This window comes from Aulonocara sp. 'chitande type north' Nkhata Bay, linkage group LG12 (assembly GCF_057382095.1).
Source record: "Aulonocara sp. 'chitande type north' Nkhata Bay isolate Kocher_YH1m ecotype deep benthic linkage group LG12, A_spYH_male_GT1.1, whole genome shotgun sequence".
Lineage (NCBI taxonomy): Eukaryota > Metazoa > Chordata > Actinopteri > Cichliformes > Cichlidae > Aulonocara > Aulonocara sp. 'chitande type north' Nkhata Bay.
The window spans coordinates 40,701,192-40,722,555 of NC_141355.1; the positions used below are offsets into that span (position 1 = coordinate 40,701,192).

The 21,364-nt window shown below is 48.1% G+C and overlaps 2 protein-coding genes across 20 annotated transcripts; one reads left to right on the plus strand and one right to left on the minus strand.

Moving 5' to 3' along the window:
• Window positions 1–2,436: 2,436 nt before the first annotated feature.
• On the minus strand, window positions 2,437–12,054 carry fhip2b (FHF complex subunit HOOK interacting protein 2B). 8 transcript variants are annotated; one of them, XM_086257925.1, is made up of 19 exons: window positions 11,472–12,050; window positions 11,061–11,355; window positions 10,548–10,626; window positions 10,364–10,449; window positions 10,204–10,287; window positions 9,574–9,678; window positions 9,043–9,162; window positions 8,807–8,962; window positions 8,423–8,616; window positions 8,224–8,335; window positions 5,612–5,688; window positions 5,373–5,526; window positions 5,128–5,288; window positions 4,942–5,052; window positions 4,727–4,817; window positions 4,495–4,644; window positions 4,271–4,411; window positions 4,083–4,183; window positions 2,437–3,344 (listed from the first exon to the last, which is right to left on the minus strand). In XM_086257925.1, exons 2-19 carry the CDS (start codon window positions 11,067–11,069, stop codon window positions 3,242–3,244), a joined length of 2,034 nt encoding a protein of 677 aa, XP_086114051.1. In that variant the 5' UTR covers window positions 11,070–11,355; window positions 11,472–12,050; the 3' UTR covers window positions 2,437–3,241. The 8 variants fall into 8 exon arrangements, with proteins under 8 accessions (XP_086114051.1, XP_086114052.1, XP_086114050.1 ...); XM_086257926.1 differs by having other exon boundaries at window positions 11,061–11,372; XM_086257924.1 differs by lacking the exon at window positions 11,061–11,355 and having other exon boundaries at window positions 8,224–8,314; window positions 11,704–12,054.
• On the plus strand, window positions 11,296–21,359 carry LOC147318257 (gelsolin-like). 12 transcript variants are annotated; one of them, XM_086257914.1, is made up of 21 exons: window positions 11,297–11,533; window positions 12,296–12,484; window positions 12,563–12,634; window positions 13,318–13,518; window positions 13,703–13,857; window positions 14,933–15,097; window positions 15,161–15,220; window positions 15,302–15,391; window positions 15,599–15,688; window positions 15,784–15,916; window positions 16,101–16,189; window positions 16,306–16,434; window positions 16,504–16,590; window positions 19,061–19,194; window positions 19,305–19,395; window positions 19,478–19,648; window positions 19,936–20,110; window positions 20,183–20,304; window positions 20,740–20,817; window positions 20,896–20,956; window positions 21,122–21,358. In XM_086257914.1, the coding sequence occupies exons 4-21, from the start codon at window positions 13,326–13,328 to the stop codon at window positions 21,283–21,285; spliced, it is 2,187 nt and encodes a 728-aa protein (XP_086114040.1). In that variant the 5' UTR covers window positions 11,297–11,533; window positions 12,296–12,484; window positions 12,563–12,634; window positions 13,318–13,325; the 3' UTR covers window positions 21,286–21,358. The 12 variants fall into 12 exon arrangements, 11 of the variants coding, with proteins under 11 accessions (XP_086114046.1, XP_086114040.1, XP_086114041.1 ...); XM_086257915.1 differs by having other exon boundaries at window positions 12,566–12,634; XM_086257919.1 differs by lacking the exon at window positions 12,563–12,634 and having other exon boundaries at window positions 11,297–11,932; window positions 12,296–12,392.
• Window positions 21,360–21,364: the final 5 nt, after the last annotated feature.

Genomic DNA, 21,364 nt, shown 5'->3' on the forward strand with positions numbered 1-21,364 from the left:
ACAGGGGCGCTGCAGATGATCTGTTCAATGAAACCAAAACTGATCAATAACGATCAGCAGGAGCAGCTCTGATGATGAAACACATTACTTACTGATTATGGATACAAGGAGCCAATCAGATTTTATTTTATTTTTATTTAGGACAGTGCATGTTAATGAACATACATGTAAAAAAAATTACAATGTATGTAAACATACCAGATTATTATATTTCCATCTGTTGTCCATAAAACATAAAAAAATAGACATAATGCTGTCCGTCTGTGGGGTATAAACACGTCTCTGTGGGTTGTAGCTCGAGTGGTCCGGTCTGAGCTTTCTTTACGCCTAATGAACTGCTTCAGTGGTGGTGGAGCAAGGGAGTGTAAGACTTTATATATTAAACACACTCTTTTAAGTTTCACTAAGTTATTGAAGTTCAGTAATTTTTGTTTTTGGTGGTGGGAAGTCGGTTTTTTGTCAAGTAGTTTTAAACGTCTTTTATAAATGTTTTCAATAGTTTTAAGTGTTGTTGGACAAGCAAGTGACCAGGACGTCAAACAATAGTCCATATGAGAGATGATCATTGAGTAAAAATAAGTTTTTGCTACATTCATATTTAAATTATTACGTATATGATTAAAATTTCGATTATTAAATTTAAGTACCTGGGACACTTTATTTATGTGACTCTTGAAGGATAATGTTGGGTCTAGAATGACCACAAGATATTTAAATTCTGGAGCTAATTCAAGCTCTGCTCCATCCAGGAATACGTTTGACTGCTTCAAGTTTCAGGGGCGTTTTGAAAAATATATGCAGACAGTTTTTGAGGTGTTCAACATTAGGCATGAGTCCTCCAGCCAGCTCTGCATTAATGCTAAAGCAGCTGTAAGATCTTTTGCCACCTGCTGGACACTATTTGCTTGCGTATATATAACTGCATCGTCCGCATACATTTGAGTAAATATATTTGGAAAGACTTCAGGTAAGTTATTGATAAAAAGAGAGAACAATAAGGGCCCAAGAACAGATCCTTGAGGAACCCCTGTATCACAGTCTAAATATGGAGATTTAACCCCGTCCAACACCACACACTGTTTCCTGTGTGAGAGATATGAGGCAAACCACTGAAGAGCCTGACTGGAGATATTAAACTGAGTCAATCTGGACAACAATATCTGCTGGTTTACAGAGTCGAAAGCCTTCTTCAGATCTAAAAATACAGCTCCAATACAGGGACTCTTGTCCAGCAAGCTCTTCAAGTTCTCCACTAACATACACAGGGCAGTATCTGTGGAGTGATGTGCCCGAAAGCCAAACTGCAATGGATGTAATGAGGGTTGGGTGTTTTCTAGGTGTGCAGTGAGGAGTTTAACCACCCACTTCTCAGCTATTTTAGATACGACCGGGAGTATGCTTATGGGGCGATAATTAGCCATGTCAGTCTTCACACCTGCTTTGAAAATTGGTGTAACTGCAGCAATTTTCCAATCTGTTGGAACAATGGAGTGTTTGAAAGACATATTCAAAACATGAGCTGTTGGACGTACGAGCAGATCCAGATGTTCCTTTAGGAAATTTGTGTTAATACCAAATACATCAAGTGCTTTTGATTGTTTTAAACCTGTAATTAGTTTAGCAACTTCAGTGTCTGAAATATGAGTGATGGTGAACAAAATCCTGTGTGGATGAATCTGCGCTGGGATCAGTGACACACACACACACACACACACTCTCTCTCTCTCTCTCTCACACACACACACACACTCTCTCTCTCTCACTCACACACACACTCTCTCTCTCTCACTCACACACACTCACTCTCTCTCTCTCACTCACACACACACACACTCTCTCTCTCTCACTCACACACACACACACTCTCTCTCTCTCACTCACACACACACACACTCTCTCTCTCTCACTCACACACACACACACTCTCTCTCTCTCACTCACACACACACACACTCTCTCTCTCTCACTCACACACACACTCTCTCTCTCTCACTCACACACACACTCTCTCTCTCTCACTCACACACACACTCTCTCTCTCTCACTCACACACACACTCTCTCTCTCTCACTCACACACACACTCTCTCTCTCTCACTCACACACACACTCTCTCTCTCTCACTCACACACACACTCTCTCTCTCTCACTCACACACACACTCTCTCTCTCTCACTCACACACACACTCTCTCTCTCTCACTCACACACACACTCTCTCTCTCTCACTCACACACACACTCACTCTCTCTCACTCACACACACACTCTCTCTCACTCACACACACACTCTCTCTCACTCACACACACACTCTCTCTCACTCTCACTCACACACACACACACACACACACACACACACACACACACACACACACACACACACACACACACACACACCCACCCTTTCTTTGGTGAAACTTTCAAGGACACCACGACAGACGGCTGTCAGCACTTTTATTGTCTCACACATGAAACTCTTCATCATCATCATCAATTATTCAAAGCTTTTTCATACTGTTTGCTCAGTGGACCAAAAGTATGTGGACAGGTGTTCCCGCCAAAGGGAGGAGTGACTTCGATGTGACACTCGCCATGTGAAAGCAGCAGGAAGTCCATCAGGCAGTAAAGTTTCATCCAGTGAAGCTGATAAACAGTTGCTCTCTTTCACCAGAAACTAAGCAACATGGTTGCACGGTGATTGACAACATTTAGGGCGGGGCTAATGATGAATGAGGACTCGGCCCCATGAGGGTTTCTCTGTATTTAAATGCGTGTTCAGCCAATCAGACGGCTCATTAACCCTGGCTCCATTCATCAAACCGCGCCCACACAGTCAGAGATTCACTGACATGTCACATGACAGGCATTGCTCGCTTTGACAGTGTGTTTAATCGCAGTTTCTAAGTGTAACGTGCTGACATCACTCCATGTGATCGTCCAATGGGAACGTCTCACTGACATGTGACACATTCAAAACTGGACTCTGACACCACTTCCTGTTTGTTTAAAATCAGCTAAAGACTAAAACCATAAATAAACGTGCTGACCAATCAAACGCAGAGTGACGCCGAGGTGTTCAGGTCGCCTCAGAAACGGCACCAAGACATCGGCCAGTTTTTCGCTATACAAGAAGAACTTAAAAAATCACTTGAAGACTCTGAATCTGCTTCTTCCTCCCAGGTGCACCTGCAGCAGGTGAGCCAATGTTTACATGTTGATCTGTAATCCAAAGTTCCAGGTGACTCAGTCCTGGTCCTGGGGCAGCTTGACGAAGGCGATGGCAGCAAGCTCCTTGCAGAACTCCTCGAGGACGATGACTCCTTTGAGCAGGGTCAGGTGATCCAGTCTGTGGACACACCCACAGGAGAACTCAGGTGAACACAGGACCAGCAGCGCTCACAGTCAAAACAGCTGAGTTCAGTACAGGTGGAGTCTGGAGTACGACGGCAGACTGCACAGGGCTGCAGCTACTGATCACCGAGTAATCGAGTAAGAACATTTTTGTCTTATTAATGAGCGATAATAAACACACAAAGAGAGAAAACTTCTTATTTGTAAGCACTTGAAACAGTTTTTATATCATTTCAAAGCCTTGTAATAAATCTAGGGCTCCTCGCGCCCCCCTCTAGACTCACGCCTGTACACTTCCATGTAAAACGTGACGGCTGCCGTCAGCCTGGAGCGAACTGTGGGGTTAAAACATGCCTCAGATTATCTGGAGAGCTGTGTGTGTGTGTGTGACACAAGCGGCGGTGGGTGGAGCCTACTTCACATCACGGTTTGTTGAGGCTCCGACTCCTGCAGCTCTTTCCCAGTCAAGGTTCTAATGGTGGACACCATGTTTCCTGTCACGCTACCGTCTCCCTAACGGCTCCGCCTCTATGCTCTTCCCGCCTCGTTTCTACTGCAGCAGCTTTCACTCGAAACGCTCGTGTTTCCGTCATTAACACATTAAACAAGCATCAAAGAAGAATTTGTGCAGAGACATTTTATAATCGAGTCACTCGATGAGTCGCTGCAGCCCTGGTAAGTGTGTTTACGGCGCCAGGCGTGGCTGGAGTGAGGTGTTACAGCAGGTAGTTACCCGGGGTCGTGCGGCAGGCCCAGCAGCGCTCTCCTGGTGTTCAGCAGTCGCTCGCTCAGGTTAGAGACCTGCTGGATCCTCTGCATCAGCTCTCCCATCACCTGGCACACACACAGGTGATAAAACAGACATGCCCTAACTTAAAAACAAATGCATGGCCCCGCCCTCCTCTGGAGAACGTGTCTCACCCTGATGAGGACAGAGAAGAGTGACCTGGAGGACTGAGACAGGTGTATGTAGGGGTTGAGCAGGTACTCGTGCAGCAGAGGGTGGCTGAACGCCGACAGCCTGGAGAGAACAGCCGTCAGCTGCAGGTTCAACTCGTACGGCTGCAAACACACGACATCATCGTCATCACCTGCACAGGTGAGCCAGGGGGAACCACGCAGGGCACAGGTGTGTGTCTGTGTACCTGCTCCAGGAGGCGTCCCAGACGGTCAAAGAGAACTTTTAGCAGGTGACCTTCAAAGAAGGAGGCGGAGTCTTTACCTGACGACAGGGAAAGGGGGGGGGGAGTAAGCGGCCAATCCCAGGACAGCGAGAGAACCTGACACTCGGTCACCTGAGGAAATGGGAGGAGTCAGACAGGGTTTGACTGTAGGGTCAGAGACCAGTGACAGCTGTGTGTGTGTGTGTCTTCTGACCAGTGTGTGAGCGTCGTGGACGTACGTCTCGTATCCTCCTTCCTGCAGCAGCTGAGACGACCGCACCTGAACAGGAACCAAACACAGGAAACTACACACACACACACACACACACACACACACACACACACACACACACACACACACACACAGTCGTGTTTTGTTCCTCGGGTTAACTCGTTACTCTCTGTGCGGCGCAGCTTCAGGTGCGTTACCTGTTGATGACATCATCAGCTGTCTGGGGTCCGGGTGGAGGAGGCGGAGGGGGGTGGGGACTGTCTGAGAAGGTCAGGCTGTCGGAAAAGAAGGGGTCGTCCTCTGGGTCTCTGACACACAGGAAACGCATCATCAGCCGCGGACAGCTAAGACACAGGCCAACCCGCCACACATGAAGCACCTACTCGCTGTCCTCGCCACTCTCCGTCTGCCGCTCCTCCTGTGCCGAGGCCGGTGGACTCAGGTAACTCTGAGTGTGCAGGAAACTCAGCACCAGCACGTCCAACACGTCCCTGTGAGGCTTCTGGAGCAGCTCCTCCACCAGACAGAGCGACACCATGCTGATCTGAGGACACACAGTCGTTTCTATGCTTCCCGTCTCTGCACTCTAGCTAGCTGCAGGTGTCAGCTCGAGTGGGCGTGCTCTCACCTGGTCAGAGATGTGGTCGCAGCGGCGCAGCAGCGGCTGAGCGGCGTCGCTCCGCAGCAGGAAGTGGACGAGCTGATCCAGCAGGGATGAGGACTGGACGAGCCTGACAGTGGCACAGAGGACGGAGGTGGAGCCCAGCACCACCTGCTCACACCTAAACACACACAAACACACACCTAAGATCTGATAGGACCCCCACTTCCTGTGAGGAGGATGACGATGGATGATGAAGGACTCACGTGTCCAACAGCTGAGGCTGAAGAAGCTCCACCAACCAGAGCTGATGAACACACACAGCCAACTTCACTGACAACACCTGCAGACACACACACACACAGACACACGCACACACAGAGTGAGGTGTGAGTGGAGATTAGATGGTTTTGTTAGCATTAGTGATAGCTTAGCAGCAGTGTTAGCATTAGCACTATCAAATGTATCTTGATGCAATCACCCAGGCACGGAAACGAGTTGGTTCTGTTCATCTGGCAACAACGTAGCAACAACCACTGATTGATGATCACACACACACACACACACACACACACACACACACACCTGTTTATGCTAATGATCATAAACTGAGCTGTTCACCAGTGCTGCTCGTGTCAGCTATTGTGCAGATGTCCTGCTTACGAGGTTGGAGACCTGCAGTCAGCTGATGATGAAACCTTTTCTACGTCCAGATGAACAGAAGCAGCCTTTGGGAACCATCAGCTGTACTACAGCGCTGAGGATCATGACATCATCAGCTTGACGCATCATGGGACCGTGGTTAACACGAGCTGGCGATGGAGCAGACGCAGGTAGAAGCTGTGTTTACTGTGAAAGTTAAATCGAGGACATTGCCCAATATGTGCAAATAAAGAATAGTAAGTCACCCCATCTTCACTGTACACGAGGCATCCCTCAGTTCAAGTCTAGGCCCCTGGTTATGTTCACCCTATGACTTGCTCAGTGTGTGCAAAAATGTAGACAATTATTTATGCTGATGATACGGTAATTGTTACACAAGCCAAACTGCTGATGATGCAGCCCATCAGCTTTCATTGGCATTACATGATTTACAAAAATGGCGGAAGGACTCATGTCTGTGCCTTAATATGGTAAATGGTAAATGGCCTGTATTTATATAGCGCTTTACTAGTCCCTAAGGACCCCAAAGCGCTTTACATATCCAGTCATCCACCCATTCACCCATAATGTTAAAAAGACCGTATCAGTGATCTTTAGTAAAACTATAACAACCGTGGCTGCAGTGAAAGTTCGCTTGGGTGCACAAGAACTAATTATTGTTGAGGAATTTAAGTATTTGGGAGTGCTGCTAGACTCAAAATGATCCTTTTAAAGAACACAAACAAAGTAGTGAAAACTGTAAATGTTAACATACAGAACTTTAGACATATCCGCACATCATTAACAGACACAGCAGCGACTACATTGCTGCACTCTATGACACTGGCTCATATTGAATTTATATAGAGAGATATAGATAGAGAGATAGATATATTGAATCATATTGGTAATTTACAAAGTTATACATGCTCTGGCGCCTCCACCAATGAGTGATTTTATTAAAAGTCTAGCAGTGTTGCCTCGACTGACTCGAGCCACTGTGAGAGGGGATTGTGAATCTGCATTTAGACCTTTTCACAGATGCTCTGTCATATCAGGGAGTGAGCTTCTGGAATAGTCTTCCTTTGCTAGCGAGGGAAAGTTTCCCTCTCTGTAAGAGTCACTTAAAGGGCGGCTGAGGGACACAATAACATGTGATCATGGTTAGTAATCATGCTTCATATTGGACGTGAAAAAGAGTTAGTGTATTACAAAAAGGGAAACCACTATTAGTGTAATGTGTGAGTGCAATATCAGCACAGTCAGGGCATGTGCAACACTGTGCAATATAACTGATGTGTTTCCGTTCTCTATACTGTCCTCTGTTGTGCATTCTTGTTGTCATTGTTTGTTCTAATATGATGTGATCACTTTTTTTGTCCTTGTCACATGACCACTAAAAAGTGTCTCTGTATGTTTTTCCTAATGTGTGTGTAACAGCAGCCTGCCAGAGGGTCTGCAGATGGAAATAAGCCCAAGGCTGCAATCTGGCATAATTACATTTGTTAGAATGTTCATTAAAAAAAACAGCGGGCTGCTGTAGCAGCGCGGTGTGAGCGGTCTATCAGCTGGACAGAGGACGTCTCAAAGGACGTGCTGACGGTGCAGGTGAGCTCGCGAACATTTAGCTGTTTACAGCCTTTGACACACGGCGAGGACAACACGGAGAAAGAGCCTGCAGACTGGAAGCATCCTTTGGTCACATGACACTAAAGCTTTCTGCCCACAGACAGTGAGCTGTGTAATGTGAGGCTACAACCCAAAGACCGGCCTCTTCCACAGTCAGCTCACAGTCGGCCCACAGCGAGCCCACGGTCAGCTCACAGCGAGCCCACGGTCAGCTCACAGCGAGCCCACGGTCACGGTCCCTGCCAGGAGAGCGTCACACCTGGAGGACCTGAGACGGTCCAAAGATTGCTCAGGTCATGAGTGTGAGCAGCACGGCGAGTCGTTCGCACCCTGGATGCTGCAGGAGAAATTCATCGCTCTGTTTAGCGGCACGCAGGAAAAACTGAAGAGCTCGTCACAGTCGCACACACCCGAGTGTGAGCTTGAACCTGTTGGATGTGCGCACCTTTGCAGGAGCTCATTTAGACGAGTCTTCCTCCGTATCACCTGTTGGTTTCTCTGTTTACATTTTGCGTGGACAGCATGGCAGCAGCTACCCACAAAGCACTGGCATCCCTGAGCATTATTAGCATTACTAGCAGCTGTGTACCTGTCATGGTAGTATTACCTGTGGTGCCTGTCTCATCAGGTGATCCAGGAAGTCCAGCCAGCAGAAGAAATTGATCATGTGACCCACAGACTGTGAGCTGGGGTCAGTGCTGAGGTGAGAGAACTGAGAGCTGAGGGGAAGAGGAAATGCTGCAGTACACCAGTCTGCATCGTGCACTACTGTGTGTGTGTGTGTGTGTGCGCGTGTGTGTTCTTACCTCCAGGGCGTGTGAGGCCAGCTCTGCAGCTCTGCAGCGTCCTCCATAGGCAGCAGGGAGTAGAGGTCCTGCAGCCTCACAGCCAGCAGCTCTCCCAGCTGGGTGTGAGTGCTCAGCAGCTCCCCTGAGAACCCAGCCTGCAGCCCGCAGAGCAGCAGGAGGCTCTCGTGGGCCTTCAGACACACTGAGGTGCTCTGTGAAGGGACAGTGATGAAGCGCTCCGTCATTAGTGCAACACACAGGGTCGCTGCCGCTGACTGCGATTGGTCAGAGCTCACAGTGCTGCGTGCTGACGTCTCTGCTCGTCAAAACTTTCTGTCATCTTTCATTTTCCAGTTATTCAGACGGCACCTGAATGCACCGCGAGATGTTCGGGTTACTGACCTGGCTCTTAGTGAGACCCAGCAGGGCCCTCAGCAGACAGCTCTCTGATTGGATGGGGCCGCAGGGCAGCGGAGGATCTGTCCCCCGACTGGATGCCTGCATGCTGCTCTCTGATTGGTCAGAGCTCAGTGTACTGCTTACTGGTTGGTCTGGAAGCTGAAAACAAAGATAAAAGTCATGTGATAATGAGCTCACATCACGTGACAGGAAGTGGACCTAAGACCTTCTGAGGTTACCTGTAAGACGTATCTGAGCGTGTGGGGATCCTGCTTCACTCTGGAGCAGACGACCAATAGGAACTGAGCTTCCTCCTTTTCAGTCTGGGAACCAGGAAGCGCACAGAGGCAAATCAGCTTCTATGGGGCGGAGCACATAGTGACATCATCAGCACAGGCAGTGGTAGAGAGAAAGTGAAGAACGGTTAGCTTTATTGGGAAGATTTAAATAAAAATAAGCAGCTTGAGCTTAGCAGCATCAGTGTCCTTAGGTGTCCTCAGGTGTCCAGGCTTCAGGTCTGTCCCCTGCGGGCTGTCCCCCAGGTGGCTGAGAGATAAAACGCTGCCTTGTTTCCTCTGTGCTGTGCTCAGGTGGAGTGTCTCACCTGCCTACGCTCTGACGACCTCACTACACTGTCTGTAACCTAAACTTCCTGCTGTGTGCGTGTCACTGTAAGCTGTGTGAGGACTGACAACACCTGCAGACACACAAAGGACTGACAGGCACAGATGAGCCTCTGCAGTGTGCTGTAGATGTTCCACCTGGTTTACCTGCACAGGTCTGTAGACGTTCACCAGCTGCAGCAGAGGCTTCTGCACCTGAGACAGGAGCTTGGAGAAGAAGAGGAGCACCTGCTGGGACATCCCTGGAGGATACTGAGAGAGGACAGAAGAGTTACAGTGTTAGCTCACAGTTCACCGCGTTTCTGCTCTGAAGCTAAAACTGGATTCAGCACAGAGACCCTCACCTGGAGACAGGTGTTCCTACAGACTGTAAACAAACAATGGCTGCTTCGGACTAAAGCTGCAGTCTTTGTAAAGCAGACTATTCTTGCTGTAAAACCTGATCTCTGAGCTCTAAATCAGGACTTCACCAGCTGATGTCACAATGTCTGCTTCCATTGTTCATATACAGTCTGTGGGTTACACAGGAAAGATCCACCAATCAGAGCTGTGAGCTCCTAACGCTACAAGCCATAAAACCTGACCACGCAGCTCAGTCTCAGTGCCAGGTACTAAAACAGGAAGTAAACAGCGAGCTGGTCCTCTAAGATGGGCACATTAGCCTTTCAGACAGGAAGTGAACTCATCAACCTGAACATTTATGACTGAAGAGCAGGATCATCATCATCATCCTAGCCTGCAGCTTTCACTGTATCAGTGAGTGTGCAGCACCATTACCTGAGCCTTCCCCAGTGTGCACAGAGTCTCCAACAGCTTGTGCTGCAGCAGGTACTCCATACAGGCTCCTGTGTCCTCCACGGCCTGATCAATACAGACAGGACATTCAATACTCTGATGGATATGCTGATCAATACAGCTCTGAGTCACACTGACGCACCTGCTGCTTCTCCTCGTACACCAGGATGTCCAACATCTGTCTGAGATGCCAGGGGATGTCCGTCTGTCTGACAGGACGACTGTCATCTACACACACACACACACACACACACACACACAAGAGGAATTCAATTGGCTGGTTGTGTGGCTGTGGTAACAACTAGCTGCAGGTTAAAGAGCCTCACCTGTCGTATCGATATAATAATTGGTGATTGATTTCCAGTGATCGACAAACGAGTCAAACAGCTCCACCGTGGGCTCCCTCTGACAGACAGGTGAGATGTGAGGCGGAGTCAAAATGAGTTTAAGAATACTTAACAGACAGGAAGTCCAAAAAAAGCCACAGAGATGTGGTGTTTAGAAAAACTGTGTCTCAGCTGTTGTCCCCCATTATGGATGGAGATCTCACAGTCCAGGAAGGCTAACCAAGACCTTGGTGGTGTTCCAGGGTAGGACAGCAAAGCCCTGTGTTCCACTTCTTCCATGTACAAGTTGGACACACTGGGTGAAACTGGGGAACCCATGGCACACCCATGTTTCTACCTGGAGCACCTTGTATGTGAAACATGTGGAATGAAGACACAGTTCCAAGAGCAAACACATGTCAGCTGAGACTGAAGAAGTCACCCGGACAAAACGTTTCTCCCACTGAAACGCTACGTCCAGATGAAGACAAATTTTGAGGGGCATTTCTTTACCTGGATCATTAAGCATGCATCAAGCCAGGGAACCAATCAGAGTGCTTCATCAGCCCTGACCTAAACCAGCTGAGTACAGATCCATAAAGCTGATCGGTGCCTTCATGTTCTCTGTACTCACTGGTTGCTTTGCCTTCAAACGGCTTGGTTCCGATCAGAACTTGTTAGCTGATTCAGCCAATTACAAGTGAGCTCCTGTCAGCCCCTCCCACGGCGGCTGACATCACAGCTCTGAGCACAGCAGCTTCTGTTTTGGTTCCAGCAGCTGTAGAACTTCATGTCCTGACCAGGTCACCTGTCTCGATCAGTTCACTAGGTTTATTTATAAAGCTGGTTTTAATTAATTTCAAAAAGCTTTACTGGTATACTCATTAGGTGACAGTGAAGTACAGTAACAGCTGGCACACATACCTGTCTGTCCTGTCTCTACCTGTGCGAGTTCCTGAGCCCTGACACAAACCCATCTCCAGCAGGTAAACACCTGGAGTACTCTGAAGCTAACGTTAGCGCCTGTTAGCTTCTGTGTTTACGTTTCGGTGACAGCAGATTGGTCAGGGTCAGCAGTGACAAACAGCTCATCCGAGTGACTAACTTTGTCCAACTTTTCACGGAGCTAACAGCAGCTAACTAACTGCTAACTCACCGTCTCCAGCGCGTGCAGCAGCATGCTCGTGAACCTGCCGAACGTCTCCATTTTCCCGCCTAAACCGAGCGACCCCAGCCGACCGTCAGCCCGATTATTCCCGTTTATTCCCGGTTTTCTGCGACATGTCGACCAGCTGTGCTAACAGCTGAGCGCTCCGTGTCAAACGGAAACCTCCACGTAAACACATCCGATCGAAACTTTCACAATAAGACAACGTCAACGTAACGTATGCTGAGATTTCAGAATAAGCGCTTCAATAATAGTTAAAAACAATCAATTCGAGAGTCGTCGGCTTTAATTAGTTTTAGTAATCAAATTAATTCTAAAAAGTTCAGCATTAAAGTCAGTGTTAGAAAGCATGATGACCTGCCTCTATCAGTCAGACAGTCTGACGTGAACTTTCAGTTAAATACGAAATTTTAAGGAATCACTGATTATTGTGTGAACCGCAGCATCGTAAATAAAATATGTTTAGTTATAAATAAAGTTTTTGAGTAGTTTGAATTCCGATTTCGTCACAGGTCACATGTGGATCAACCAGAGACACGCTTCTAATGCATTCTGTTCATTTCTGTATGAAAACATGTAGAAGTATGCAGAAGACTAAAACAACCTAATTGCACCTGGAGCCGCACGGACAGCATCAGAGGGACGCTCAGCTGGTCTGAGCATTTGCATCGTCACAGGTGAGGTGAGGGAGGGGCTTCCTAGGTAAAAGGCGCTGCAGCCCCGCCCTCTTCTGTCAGAGACTCAGGTGGAGCTCAGTGAGAACGTCCAGGTGAGTTCCTCTGTTTCAGGTAAGTTTCTGTGACATCATTTCGAGCCTGTCATCAAGGTGATGTTTGTTTTTCCGCAGAAGCTCTTCATCCTCCTCGTCATCCTCATCTTTCCTTTCCACAGTCAGTCTTGCTTCTCAGTAACTGCTCAGGTGTGTTTCCTCTGCGTTACCTGTGATCAGTGAGGAGGCATTCGCTGTCTGTCGGGTTTTCCTCTTCCTGCTTTTAAACTTCTTGATTTCAAATGTTTAAATATAGAAAACCTTCACTTACTGTTTCTGTGAATGCCACAGAGGTGACACACACACACACACACACACACACACACACACCATGCTAAAACATGCATGTCAAAACCAACTGTGTGTGTTGATGCAACCTGAACAGGTTGAAACTTGATAGATGTTTTCATACAGCCTCAGGGTTGGATGACCTGTGAGCTGTCAGGTGTGTTAGCTCATGTTTGCAGGTGTGTCAGAATTGGCACAGGTGTGAAAAAGGAAGTGCACACAATGAACCAGCTACTGCAAGAGGAACACAACGCTGTTAATACGACACACACATCTGTGCTATGGGAGCTGCAGTGAAATTCATCATCCAACAGCTCTGAGCTTTACGTGTGTTTTCGATTTTGATTGGGCTACAGCACGCACCTGTTTGTTGTCCTGTGACTGATTTTAATGTTTTCATGACTTAGGGTTAGCCAGAGTAAGTAAATCTGATATTGTGGGTGGGGATTACATACACGCCACTGGTTAATGCTTCTGCCACGCCCCTTTCAGTGAAACATTTTCAGGTTGGACTGTTTTCTTTTCTGTGGCTCCGCCCCTTGTAGGTGACATCATGGTATCCCATTCAGAGTTTAAGCGTGCAGGGAAGGAGGCGGGGCTTCAGGTGTGGCGGGTGGAGAACATGGAGCTGGTTCCTGTTCCTGAGAGCCTGTATGGCCGGTTCTACATCGGCGATGCGTACCTGATCCTGAAGAGCACGAGCAACCGCAGCGGTGCCTTGCAGTACGACCTGCACTACTGGCAGGGTACTGCAGTATTTCACGTACTGATACTACTGCCACTAATACTGCTGGAGAACATGTCGTAGTGACAGTCGAAATAAATGCAAACGGGAAGTGGTGTAGCACTGTGACTCGTGATACTGCAGTACTTGGTGGTGGTTGCAGCTGACCAGCTGTTCTGCTCTCTGATTGGCCGACTGTCTCACAGGTTCAGCGTGTTCTCAGGATGAGAGCGGAGCAGCGGCTATTCTCACTGTTCAGATGGACGACTTCCTGCAGGGGGCGCCGGTCCAGTACCGCGAAGTACAGGGCTACGAGTCTGGTACCTTCACCGGGTACTTCAAATCTGGTCTCACATACATGGTAACTACAACACAAGTACTACTATTACTACTAGTAGTGCAACGATATTGAACCGTTCGATACAGTGCTTTCGGTTCGGTACGCATATGTATCGAACAATACAAAATCTTTAATTTATTTTATCAACTTTCCTTCTGACGATGCTGTCTGTGTTGAGCGCTCAGTGGATCTGCGCTCGACAGTGCAGCCTAGGCGGAGTAGTCGAACGCAGATTCACTGAGTGCAGGGCAAGCTAGCAGACAGAAGTTAAGCTCCTTGCAACATGGCAAATTGAACCTCCCCCACCCTCATTCAGATCTGGCGTTTGGAATTATTTTGGTTTTCATGTGACGTATGACCCTGAAGGTAAGCGAGTCATGGACTAAAGTAAAACAGTATGTTGGATGTGCCACGCAATGCTCAATTACATGGGTGGGAACTAGTGCGTTAGCGCAGTTAGCTCGTTAACGTGTTGGCCGTCTAGCCCCACGCACGGGGCGATCCGCGGTAGCTCTTTAACGGAGATTTGCCGTGTTGTGGCGTTAACGTCATTTCAGATTTACGCTGACAGCACTAGTGTGAACACAACGAATATGACTGCACATTTACTCCGACAGCATCCTAGTGCAAAGACAAGTGGAAGCAGACAAAAACAACAAGCACGCATGCTACAAACTTTACCCGAGTCATTTAGACAGCCGTTAGCACATGATTCTCCTTATTGGGACCTGATATGTTTAATATGCTGCTGAGAATATAGCCCAGAAGAAGCGTATAGTAGAGCTTTTATTTTGGAAAGAGCCATTTCTCTGTAATGAACTCTCTTTTCCAAACATGAGTGATTTCTCCATCAGATTTATTATTTTATTACTTTGTTGTTTCAGCAACATAAAATTTAAAAACTGAACGTTTGAGTTAAAATATATATTTATAATTTTAATAAATGACAAATTAAAAAGGCATGAACATTTTTTTGTATCGAACTGTGAATTTTGTGTATCGTTGCACCCCTAATTACTATGTGTACTTATGCTGATTCTGTGCTCATTAATGAGCTCATTCTAAATGACATCACTTCCTGCCTGTCTGGATACAGAAAGGGGGCGTGGCCTCAGGGTTCAAGCACGTGGTGACCAGTGATGTTGGTGATGTTAAGCGACTGCTGCATGTCAGAGGTCGGCGCGCTGTCAGGGCGACGGAGGTTCCTGTCAGTTGGGACAGCTTCAACCAGTCAGATAGCTTCATTCTGGACCTGGGACAGGTGAGGCAGGGGCGGGACAGGTGAGAGAGGGTGGTACAGCTGTAAACCTGTTTTTCTCTACAGGAAATTATTCAGTGGTCTGGTTCCCACAGCAACCACTTTGAGAAGCTGAAGGCAACCATGGTGAGTACTGACATCACCTAATTACGTCATCATTTTATGATGTCACAAAGCAGAATACCTGATTAATTAAATCTTCGACAGGTGTCTAAGGGTATCCGTGACAATGAGAGGTGTGGGCGGGCTGAGCTCCAGGTCTGCGATGAAGGGGCGGAGCCAGAGAAGATGGTAGAGGTATGCAAATCGTGTGTAATGATTTCATCACAGACTCCTTAGCAGTACAGAAACGCACCACAGCTCAGTTCCTCTGGCGTCCAGCAGAAGCAGCAGTGAGGCACAATAGGCACATTTACAGCCTGATACAGAAACCGTTCTGCTGTTTAAGCTGCAGTGCATGATGGGACGTTCAGCTGACCTTTCACTGCTCTCTGTTGTGTTCAGGTTCTCGGGGAGAAGCCGGAGCTTTCCGAGTCTCAGGCTGACGACACCGAGACAGATGCTTCCAACAGGAAAGCGGCTCGTCTCTACAAGGTAACAAACTCTGGTGTTTCTCACCTGGATCGTCATCCAATCAGCTCTCCGTGGCTGCCCATGATGTCTGAAGATTTACACGTGACTCGTCTCAGGTGTCGAATGCAGGCGGAGACCTGGAGGTCACTGTGGTGGCCGAGGAGAGCCCGTTCTCCCAGAATACTTTGGTGTCCAGCGAGTGTTTCATTCTTGACAACGGAGCCAACGGACACATCTTCATCTGGAAAGGTGAGCACAACAGGTGTGAAACCAGCAAGACCCATCTGACAGGCCGGGAACTGGTCATGGAGAGGGAGCACTCGTTTATTCACAGGTGGAAAAACTGAACGTCCGGAGGTCGCCTGTCTGGATGAGCCTGAACAGAATGTAACACCTGCTGGTCCAAATTAACGGCGTGCGTGCGTGTATGCAGGTAAAGATGCAAACTCGGAGGAGCGTCACGCTGTCCTGAACACCGCAGAGTCGTTCATCTCAAAAATGAACTACCCCAGTTTCACACGGGTAGAGACAGACACACACACACACACACACACACACTTACAGTCTCACCTGAGATGAGCTGCATCAGGAAACAGGTGATCCGATTTTCCTGTCCTACCTGTGTTCCCGCCCCCCAGGTCCAGGTCCTTCCTGAGCACGGGGAGGGGCCGCTCTTCAAACAGTTCTTTAAGGACTGGAGGGGCCCCAGTGACACGGTCGGCATGGGAACCGCCTACGTGTCCAATAAGATTGCAAAGATGGAAAAGGTAAGCCAATCAGCTTCCAGGACTAAACTGTGCCGAGCCAGACCAAAGCTGACTCCTGTGATTGGACAGGTGCCGTTTGATGCATCTACGCTCCACCAATCAGAAGGCATGGCGGCGCAGTATGGCATGGTCGACTGCGGGGACGGAGAAAAACAGGTGAGAACACCTGAATGTCGGCAGCTCAGGTACACGGTCACCTGACAAGCATGATGTTACTCAGGGCAGGTTTTCAGCCCTGAGTAACATCTGCAGGTTTCAGCTCAACAACGACAAGCTGAGAGGCTCCTGACTGACGAAACCCGGGGCAGTAAAGCTCCAGCGTGTGACTGACCTCACTGTAAGGCTGGCTCACCTGCAGCTGACCGATCCACCCGCCCACCTCTGTCACCTGTGTGTGCAGGCACACGTCGCTGCTGCAGAAGAAAGGACTCTCAGAAAATCGGCGACCATCTACCGCTTCATAACGCCTTTCTGACTCTTCGCTGTGTTCTGTTTGTATTTAATCGAGCTGATACCGGGGAGAAGCAAAGACCACCTCGTAAAGCATAACATGTGATGTTGCAGAGCTCTGTGTGTGCTGAGCAATGATGCATGAGCAGGCTTTTGGTGCTTATTCTCTGGACTGACGCTGAACAAGCAGAAACCTGTAACGTGCCCTGCTCACCAGCACGGTTTGAAGTACCCGAAAGGCTGGTTCTGCTCAGCTGGACGTTTTCAGTGGGAGAAAATAATCCTCCCCCTCCCCCTCCTTCAGTGTCAGCTGACTGCAGGTTTCAACATTATAAACGGGACATCTGCACAATGACTGAAACTAGCACCAATGACTAACAATGGTGAGGTCAGTTTATGATCATTAAAGGGTGCATTTTTTTTAAGGGCCTACCAGGTGTTAATGTGCAGACTGTCATGACCACTGGTCACAGACAGTAAGGTAGAAACCTGCAGTCAGCTGAGACTGAAGGAGTCACCTGATGATGATGATGATGATGATGATGATGATGATGATGAAACGTTTCTCGCACTGAAAACGTCCAGATGAGCAGAACCAGCCTGTTTCCTTACCTGGATGACTGAGCGCCCATCAACAGGGTTTGAAGTACAGTACAAAGTAACTGTCACGCCTCCCTGACAGCCACATTATGACAGAACTAGCACTAATATTACTGAAGAACAAACGTATCAGGCTGTAAACATGCAGGATTGAGCCAAAGCGATGATCACCAGCAGCTACCATCATTGGTTGTTTCATTCATTTAAATATCCTCCACCAAATCTGTGCACTGAAAGGTGAAACAAATGCATGTGAAACTGTCCACACACAGTTGTGCCTCTTTTGGTGGTTTTCCCCTCACACTGGTCGACCTTCAGATTGTGTCACAGCAGGTTTTCTTTCAAGCTGGAGAGATATGATCCAAAGTGCACATTTCACATAGCGAGACCTCATTTGCAAATTTCAAATGTCATAAAACCTCAAAGATGACGAAGACTGCAGATGATGCGTTCACCTGTAGTGTCTCCTGTTTTGTAACTGAGAGGTCTGTTAAGGGTTCAATATTGAGGAAGGGTACAAGAGGTGATCGAAGAATAACCACACTGATCCGGCCGGGTGAAGTCAAACGATTTTAATGAATACACGCGTCTGTGAAAATATGGCACTTGTGACGTTCACACAGCTTCACAGCGAAGTGCCTTGAGGGCACTATTTGGAAAAAACTGAACCGAATGGAAATGTGGCCGTTTTTCTTCCTCCAGTCGTACTCGTACTCCAGCAGACTAACCGAGCTGAAAGCTTGAACGCCACATCATCCCTCCTGTCTGATGGAAAACCGTCTCCATTGGTGCCAGGAGAGTTAGCAGCTGTGTTCACAGGTGTGCTGATAAAACATTTGCATGTAAGTCAGACACACTAGATTATCACCCGGCTGCACTCATTACTGTCTACACCAGGGGTGTCAAACTCAAATACACAGTGGGCCAAAATTCAAAACTGGAACAAAGTCGCGGGCTAACGTTAATATTTATTGAAATATATTTGTTCCTCCAGATATAAGAATGAATCTTATGGACTCAAACATGTTTTGCTGAAAGACTGAATATGGAACAAGCAAAGCTTAATACTAAAATATATAGATAAGCTGTGTAATACCAGTAGGCCGGCTCTAATAGTAATTTGGTATGGCTTCGCGGGCCAAATGTAAATAGGCTGCGGGCCAAATTTTGCCCGCGGGCCAGAGTTTGACACCTGTGATCTACACAGAAAGGACTCAGGACCTTCCTGTCACTGAGCAGGACGAAGCCAAAACATAAGAGTTCGTCACACGCAGCAAAAACAGGCTGGTGTCAGCCTTGGTCACATGAAGCACTCTGATTGGCTCGTTAAATTTTGAATGTTCATGTGTAACAGAGGCAGGTTACACGCGCCTCTGTTTGGATTGGACATGTGTTTCTCAGGATCTCGATACAAACTCAAACATGTAAGTCAGTGACTTCACTTACACGAGGTGATATTTTAATTGTTTTCCAGCTTTTGGGTTTTTGATTTTAAAAAGCAATCTCCTTTTGAAAGCTGTGACGTCCGTGGCCGCAGAGCCGCCAGGCTTTACAAACAAGTCCGTCTCTGTCGTAGATTTGGAGGGTCGAAGGCTCGGAGAAGGTTCCCGTGGACTCGGCGTCCTACGGTCAGTTCTATGGAGGAGACAGTTATATCATCCTGTATCGCTACCAGCACAGCGACCGAAGCGGTCAGATCATCTACATGTGGTGAGGCGCTGCATGCGTGCTGGGATCCTCGGTCATGTCTCTCCACAGCAGGGTGCCATCTAGTGCTGGAAAACTTGCTTCTAATGTAGATGTTTTTATTCCCTCTATAGGCAGGGAGCGGAGTCTACCCAGGACGAGGTTGCGGCATCGGCCTTCTTGGCTGTTGAGGTGGATGATGAGCTGGAAGGAAGTGCTGTCCAGGTAAACCAGCTGGGAACGCTGAGCCCAGTCTGTTAACCCAACCCACTGAGCAGGAAAGGCTCTTACTCTTACCTGTGTGCAGGTGCGGGTCATTCAAGGAAAAGAGCCCGCCCACCTCATGAGTCTGTTTGGCGACAAACCACTGGTGGTGTACAAGGGCGGGACTTCTAGAGAGAACGGCCAATCGGAAGCTGCAGACACTCGCCTGTTCCAGATAAGAGCCAATCCAGCAGGAAACACCAGAACTCTGGAGGTGAGGCGAGAACTGGAGCCCAGTGAAGACGGGTTCTTTCCTTTTAGAGTTTTAGTCCAGAAAATCAAAGTTCCTTTGGTTCAAAGAACGTCCCAGACTTCTGGTTGATAGACTTTGAGTCCAGAGAACTCTGAGGGCTCAGCATTTGAGTCCAGAACTTTAGTTTTAGCTCAGGAATATTTTGGTCCAAAAGGTTTTGGTTCAGATCTTCACGCCTTGCGACTGTCACGTCGTCTGAGCCTGCATTGGTTAGTCCAGGTGGAGCCTGACTCCTCTGCTCTTGTCAGGTGGAGCCGTCCTCCTCCCGTCTGAACTCCAACGATGTTTTCCTCCTGGTTTTGCCCTCTGGATCCTGGATGTGGAAAGGCAGTAGAAGCAACCCAGACGAACTGAAGGGAGCCGAGCAGCTGGCTGAGATCCTGCATGTGACCCCCACCCTTCTGGACGAGGGGGAGGAGCAAGGTGGGGAGGACAGGTGAAATATTTACCAATGTGCACATACTAGAACCATAAACTGACCATCCGCGGTTACAGATGGATTCTGGGATACGCTGGGGGGGCAGCAGGACTACTGTCGGTCTGCTCGGCTGAAGAACCAGATGGAAGCTCATCCTCCCCGGCTGTTTGCCTGCTCCAACAAGACTGGAAATTTCAAGGTCTGTCAGTTCGTCACATGATTGGTTCTCCAGGAGCAAGGCCAACGTCACCATCATCGTTTACTACAAAGTTCTAGCAAAGCCAGTTTCATTTATACAAGATTAATCGGTCAACAATCAGCTCGATAGTTTCAGTTTCCACCTGAAGCTGAAACTAACTTCTAAATCCAGAGACACCTGGAGGCTAGACTTTATTATATCCTCTTTCAATTCAGTTTTAATTACAGTGCACAAAATCACAACAATAGTCTCCTAAATACACTTTAGACTGTAAAGTAAAGACAATAAAACAGAAAAGCAGAGGGCCGGCCGTCTGCTGTCACTGGCTGGGGGTGAGGGGAGGAGTGCGGGACAAAGACGCGCTGTGGAAGAGGCTGAATGTTGGTGACCAGGCTCGGTGCTAAACAAATCTTCACAGGTGAATCTGTGTTTCAGGTAGATGAAGTTCCAGGTGAGCTGACGCAGGATGATCTCGCTCCTGATGATGTCATGATCTTGGATACCTGGGACCAGGTGGGCGTCTCCTTCTGTTCATACAGTTAAAGATGTCTGCATCTCTTCGGTGTCCTCACGTCCTGCGTCCTGCTGCAGGTGTTCGTTTGGATTGGAAACGAAGCTCAGGAGGAGGAGAAGACTCGGGCAGTGACATCAGGTGAGACCGACAGGAGGCTAAAGTGGGCGTTACCTGGCCGTGTGTCCGATGTCCTCTGCTCTGAACTCGTCTAATATCTCGAAGGATCGGTTCAGTTGTAATTTAAAGTCTAAACTCGTAACTTTTGAGGCGTTTGAAATTAAAAAAAAAAAAATTTCCCTGCAGCTGAGCGCTACATCGAGAGTGACCCAGCCAATCGTGACCCTCGAACCCCCATTGTGACGGTGAAGCAGGGATTCGAACCGCCAACCTTCACCGGCTGGTTTCTGGGCTGGGAGTACGAATACTGGTCCATTAGCCCACTCCAGCGCTATCTCCAGGCCCTGTGACCTCACTTCCTGTTTACCATTGACCTTTGAGCTGTCTGCATGAATAAAAGCTTTTTATCGACATGCACGTCTCTGTGTG